Genomic DNA, 7207 nt, shown 5'->3' with positions numbered 1-7207 from the left:
TTCAATACCCGTGGTGGGCAGAGCACAGATATCCCATTGTGCATAACTTCAAACAAACAAACTCCTCAAATCAAAGGAGTAAAACATACTTTCCAAATTCCCCTGTGATGCGAGGTGTATTTTGAAACGCTCTGACATTTTCCGTTTCATTAATTATGATGGTCCATGCCAATATGCAACAACCTTTTATTCAAGTTGTACATATATTTGGCGTATAAAGGTCGTTTTTTCTAAGCCTTTTATTTAACGTTTCATCCCGGAGTACATCCCGGTATCTGAAGTCATCGTTTTAGTGATGCAATCTGGTCATCCTAATGACAGGGTCAAGTAAAAGTGAAAGTCGTTTTTGAAACCCAAACCCACGTGCTTAAAAAAGAAGGGTTTCAAAAGTGTTAGAGACAAGGAAGATTAGTTATTAATTATTTCTCTTAACTGTTTTTCGCAACATGTTCTGAGTAATATACGATTAAGATAAAATTCCCACAGAATTATAAAGACATCAATATATATATATATAAACAAACGAGAGTGTGCGTTCAAAGTTTAATTTGTATGCATTACGACAGAAAACAAAAGCTCATTTCAGAACCGGTTTTGGCGTTAAACCCACATTTAATGAAAAACCCCGTACTGTAAATTAAGTAATAGAAACAACACAAACAATATACAATATAAAGAACACTAATGAAACAATGTAAATATAGACGATATCCCGAAACAATGTAAATATATAGACGATACCCCGAAACAATGCCAATATGGAAGATAACCCACAACAATGTTTATGTAGAGACTGATAACCCACAACTATGTTAAAGTAGAGAATGATAACTCCCTAACAATGTAAATATAGAAGATAACCCACAAGAATGTAAATATAGAGAATGATTGTGGGTTATCTTTTATATTTACATTATTAGGGAGTTATCATTCTCTACGTTAACATTGTTGTGGGTTATCATTCTCTACATTAACATTGTTGTGGGTAATCATTCTCTATATTTACATTCTTGTGGGTTATCTGTTATATTTACATTGTTTGGGAGTTATCATTCTGTACATTAACATTGTTGTGGGTTAATCATTCTCTATATTTACATTGAACCACAACAATGTTAATGTAGAGAATGATAACCCACAACAATGTTAACGTAGAGAATGATAACTCCCTAACAATGTAAATATAAAAGATAACCCACAAGAATGGAAATATAGAGAATGATAACCCACAACAATGTTAATGTATAGAATGATAACCCACAATAATGTTAACGTAGAGAATGATAACTCCCTAACAATGTAAATATAAAAGATAACCCGAAAAACTGTAAATATAGAGAATGATAACCCACAACAATGTAAATATTCTATTTGATTGTTAATTAATAACGATTTTGATCCTTTATATAAAACTGTCACAGTCACTGAAATAACATAACACAGTACGGAAAACGAGACCTCTTTTTTGTAACTTCCTTTCATGGTGATGATAGTTATATAAGATTAACGGACATTGGGGAACGGGTGTCTTCAAAACTAACTTGTATTCTTTAACTCAGTTCTCAAACTTTTCACACAGATCCCCCTTCTTATATATGGTATTCGACCTCCCCCCTTAATACACACACACACACATACATATATCGGTAAAAAAAAATTAAAATGCCATTATCACTAAACAGCAAAAACTATACTACGTGCAAATATATTGTGGTGTAATATCTTTTTCGTGAACCTTCTTACGCATACCCCACCCCAGGATACATTACAATCACCTACATTCTTGAAGTGTATTTGTTATTTATTGAGGAAATATGGTGAGAAACTTTGTAAGAAGAGATCCATTATTTTTCTCTATTCATCTTCGTCCAGAAACTGTTGGATAGTAGACAAAAAAAAGGGGGGATTAAAACAGTGAGTTTGTGTGAAACGATGCTATGTTGTAGGAGTTTCGTTTCGAACAGCATGGTTGTCAGCGTGTTTGTGTGCATATGGTTAGTATCAGGTGAGAGAGTTCGTTGACCCATACTATGACTATATGGTTGTAATTAAGGGTCTGTCATAGAGGAGTATGGAAGTGGTCTGGCAAGTTAAGAGAGTGCGGAAGTGAGTTACCAGAGAGGAGTCCGGAAGTGAGATGCCATAGGGGAAGTGCGGATGTGCCTCAAAAGATGTCTCGAGCAATTTTCAGATAGTAATCAGGGGAGAGAGAAAAAAACTAGTTTCCGTCTACTCCGTATCATTTGTATGATTGATTTTGAAACAAACGCATAACTTAAAAGTAATGCGATTTTTGTTACCTACTTGCTTATTGGTGCAGGTTTCAAAATGTATCAGATAGGAGGCCATTAACGGACTTAGTCCGCAGTGTGATCAGCACTGGATAGTTTAGGGACCTTAAATATTTGACGCGGAACGAGATAAGGAAAGCGAGGTTTAGTGGCTTTTTAGAGGCTATACCACATTCTTGTGTTTAGTGACCGTTCAATAGCCATATCCCGTTTTGGTAGATTGATACGCTTAAATATCTGCAGGCTTACAACGCTAGAATCCGGGTTTAGATACCCGTGGTGGGCAGAGTACAGATAGCCCATTGTGTAGCTTTGTGCTTAATTATAAACAAACCAACAAACAAACTTAAATAGCTTCTCTGTTTTTGTGCGTTAAATGCAAACATATGAATTGAGTAATCGCTAAATTGTTAGAAATATATTTGGTATTGTGTTATTCGTTAGTGGAATTTCGTACTTACAAAAACGTGAACGTGATAGTATACTATATAAAACCAAACTACAGGAACTATTGCGAAACTTGGTGCGAGCGAATGCAGTCATTACGGTTAGGTGACGATGAAACTCAATGACAGAAATAACCGTCTTTAGATACCCTAAAAGGATGATAAACTCTTTCAGATGTTAATTATTTTTGGTGCACATTGAACAAAACAACATACGTTAATATACAATAAACAATTAATATTTCTAGAAAGTGTTCTAGCTTTGCGTGTAAATGAAAGTAGCCACTATCAACGAATTTCAACGGTTTTTAAAATTTTAACAATTTAAAATAAAAGAAGCCATGGACAACGCCAAAGAAATGGGGAAAAAATGGAACACGTAGTTCGCAAAAGCGTTGGCACGCGAAAAGATTAAGTCCTCATTTTTTTACATTTTAGTACGCATGCACACTAGCAGACCACTTATTTGAAGCCCTGCCTATAAATTGACCACGAAATTCAGTGCGCGTGAATAACGTTTTGCATACACTATAAGTGAACATGCAACTCAACGAGAGACATTGCAGTCTTTTTATATATTGCAAGTGAACATGAAACTCAATGAGAGACATGCAGTCTTTTTATATATTGTAAGTGAACATGAAACCCAACGAGAGACATTGCAGTCTTTTTTTATATATTGTAAGTGAACATGAAACTCAATGAGAGACATGCAGTCTTTTTATATATATTGTAACTGAACATGAAACTCAACGAAAGAAAATGCAGTCTTTTTATATATTATAAGTGAACATGAAACTCAACGAGAGAAATTGTAGTCTTTTTATATGTTGTAAGTGAACATGAAACTCAAGGAAAGTGGATGCAGTCTCTCTATACGCTGTAAATAATCATGAAACATGAATAGCTCTCGTGTTTATACGAAAGTCTTTTCCAAAGTTGTTGGGCTGTGCACAGTAGAAAAAAATATATATAGGGAGAAATATTTGAAAGATTAACAAAAGCATAAACTCAGACTGTGAGTTCCTTCTGGAAGGTTCATTATTGCGTTCTTTTTAAAATATTCAGAAGTTTTATGCGTACTTAGTCTACTTATGTATACATTTTACAGGTTGAAATATTTACGAATTTTTTAAAGAGAAATAATATTATTACCTGCAATATTTTTACAAACGTCCGTGTATTTTATGGACCATAATTCTCGGACTGCGCATGCCAAGACTGTGAATCCAAAGATTCATGGTTAGCGTCACGTGGGTGTGTTATTAGAGTGACGATTAAATTCCACTGTTCGGTCAGAAAAAAAAAAGTAGCCCAACCAACACACTCGTAACAATAAATCAAAACAAAATAATTTTAATAATCTGGATTTTTTCAAATTAGAAATAAGTTAACGTTGTCAATAAATACAGTTTGTACTAAATAGTTAATAAATAGAGAACGTGGTTCAACTCTTGAAGGAAAAAACAATAGCCTAAAACTGTCTAAAACTAAAATGTATTAGAGACAAATGCTGTTGTACATATTATATTGTGATCAATTTTTCTTAAACAGTTTTTATGAATTATACACCTATTTGATATATTTTTACTGTATTATTAACTGTAAAAACATTGTTAGCATTATTGTCGAAATTGGGGCCATGCGTGGACAAGTGGTTAGAGTGGCGGACAGTGAATTCGAAAGTCCATGGTTCACATCCCGTTGCCGCAAAATCTCGCTCCGAATGTTGTGGCCGTGGATGCGTTATAAGAGTAACTGCCAAAATCCTAGTATTCTATTAAAGTAGCCTAAGAGTTGGCGTTGAGTGTTATTGACTGTTTGCCTTCACTATAGTCTACCAGTTCAAAAATTAGAGACGGGCAGAGCAGATAGCCCTCGAGTAGCTGTGCGCGAATATTCGAAACCAACCTAATCATTGGTCATTAAACGTTGTTACAGAGAGGACTGATTACAGATTTGGGTATACTGACGTCACGCTTTTCAGGGGACACGAAATACGTCACAGTGCAAGTAAGTAAGGTATATTCCATTGTTTGGTTAACGTTAGTTTCCCGCACAGTATTTATTTATTCGTCAAAATGTTAATACAGTACAGTTGTTTCTTATATAATATTTCACTTATTTATCGTGTATATATATTTTTATTACGAAGAGTATTTGGTTTGTTTAGTGTATAGATTTAGGGTGAATCACCTTAAGTCTTACGAACTTAATAGTACTGAATAAAAGCCCTATAATCTGAGTGCTTTCGAAAGGTGGACTTTTTTTTTTATCCATTTCTATCAAGACTTCTTGAACCTACGTGTTACTGTAACATCATGAACTTCGCCAATATTACGGTCGAAAAATATTAGTAACAGAGAGGAGAGCCAACTGATAAATCAACATATTCTACTGACTGTAGGTTTTTGTTTTGTAACTTATAGTTATACAACTATGTTAAGACAGCTACTGGGTTAATTTTTAGGCCTGATCTATGTAGGTAACTTGCTTTGATCAGAATAATGTGGTGAATTCCCACTTTCATTTACAGTGAAGTTTACACTTGACTAGGCTTGGATAAATCAATTTAAATTATTTCCAAGTACAACAAGTATTCTGTCTATCAATGAAATTATTTTCACTGTAACTGCCTTTTTCAGAAGCAAATAATACCAGCATTACACCACATTAGTGTTGATTTCAGAAATCTGTGCCCACGTTTCGTGAACTTTAACAGTACATTAACACACATTTTTAACACTACAGTTTCAGTAACTTTCTAAATGCAGATAGATTTACAAAGAAAGAGAAAGAACGAATAGAAACTGTAAACGCAAAACAGTTTTAAAGATGAAAAAATGAAATGTTTTATTTTAATAATTAGGAATGAGTAGTCCTTTTTTTAAATCCAATATTTGGATAAAATTTCGTAACGGTCCACTTCTTGTAGAATAAAAAGTGAAACTCGACAACTCGAATGCAACAGCTTACGTTATGCATGTCAAGCCCGGAAGTGGGTCACGCACACGCACTGTTTTTCAGTTTACCTATATAGCATAGAGTCTGATGTGGAAGGTTTAGTTTTCCACTCTCCTAGCTTTAAACTACTAACTGGTAACAGGAGACACGCACTGTTTTTCAGTTTACCCATAGAGCATAGAGTCTGATGTGGAAGGTTTAGTTTTCCACTCTCCTTGCTTTAAACTACTAGCTGGTAACAGGAGAGAGATAAAGAAAGAAAATTGGGGGTTGAACTGAACTTTTAAACTGTGAATCATTTGGAACGAATCAAGTTTACTTACTACGCAGAGCCCAGGGCTCCTGTCTTTGGACTGCATATCTCAAGAGGTAGGTAGAGTTTGCACACTGGTCACTAACATTGACCGCTGGTCCTAGTTGCAGTGATTCGAAGAGTTCTTCGTATAACTGGATGATGGACGAACTGGAGAATGAGAGCAGGTGGGGCTGGTTTCGAATAAACGCCCCAGAAGTATTAACAAGCGCCTCCTTTGTTGATTTTTCTTCTGGAAACTGTGTACATTCTCCATAAAAACAACAACAAAGGACCAAAATGGTGGCGATCCTCATTGTTCTGAATACAGAGTAAGAGAAGATCCCGAAACCTAGAATAGAATAACTCTTGCAATATTTCGTAGTTCCAGCTATCTCCGACTTCGGGGACGTTTTTGTTACCGAGTTATAAATATTTAAAATTTTACGTCATCCAATACAGAAAGCAGGCCTTTGGTCACAAGTTTGTGACGCTCTTATTGGCGCTTTCTTTAAACATCGTAGTAGTTTCCACCAATGTTGTCGAAGTTCTACCTATGGTAGTCACGTGGCGGTTTGACTTGCGATATGAGAGCTTGATCTGCACACCTTCAGGCCGCTTCCACTGTTCACTCTTATCAGACTCAGAGCGCAAATACTATACACGTACACAAACACTGGCGTTTATAACCTTACCTGTATTTATTTAGTTTTTTGTTATATATATATATATATGTTTCACGTACAGCACATTCACGTCACACAAAACGTACAAAGAAAATACTATAATACCTCAAAATACGTTCGTACACGGCTCCTTTCGGCCTTAAGGCCCACGTCACGTGATGATCTACAAAAGTCATTTCATTGTTGAAAAGAAAGTGTTCTTAGCGTCCAATAATGCTTTGTTTGTTTGTTTGTAATTAAGCACAAAGCTACACAAAGGGCTATCTGTGCTCTGCCCACCACGGGTATCGAAACCCGGATTCTAGCGTTGTAAGTCCGTAGACATACCGCTGTGCCACTGGGGGATCTATTAACGGTATGTGGAAAACATTTTGAAATATAAATATTTTTACTTGTCTATTTATAAAAATTGTGCTAATCCTCCTTACTTTATTGGCATTTGTGTTCATTTTAATATAAGTAAGTTGCTTTTGTATTTCTAAATTACAAGGAATTTCACTTATAAAATTAAAATATTGGTTATATATT

The 7207-nt window shown here is 35.1% G+C and overlaps 1 protein-coding gene across 1 annotated transcript in view; it reads right to left on the bottom strand.

Annotated features, from left to right (window-relative positions):
- The window catches only part of LOC106459817 (O-acyltransferase like protein-like), a 45053-nt gene extending 38674 nt beyond the window's left edge, over positions 1 to 6379 (bottom strand). The window contains exon 1 of the mRNA XM_022386361.1: positions 6025 to 6379. Coding sequence (XP_022242069.1) covers positions 6025 to 6310 — 286 coding nt within the window. The 5' untranslated portion in view covers positions 6311 to 6379. The remainder of the gene's footprint in view (positions 1 to 6024) is intronic.
- Positions 6380 to 7207: the final 828 nt, after the last annotated feature.

This window comes from Limulus polyphemus, unplaced genomic scaffold (genome assembly GCF_000517525.1).
Source record: "Limulus polyphemus unplaced genomic scaffold, Limulus_polyphemus-2.1.2 Scaffold664, whole genome shotgun sequence".
Classification (NCBI taxonomy): Eukaryota; Metazoa; Arthropoda; class Merostomata; order Xiphosura; family Limulidae; genus Limulus; species Limulus polyphemus.
The sequence above is the reverse complement of the archived record's forward strand: the minus strand, read 5'-3'. Positions and strand labels throughout refer to the sequence as shown.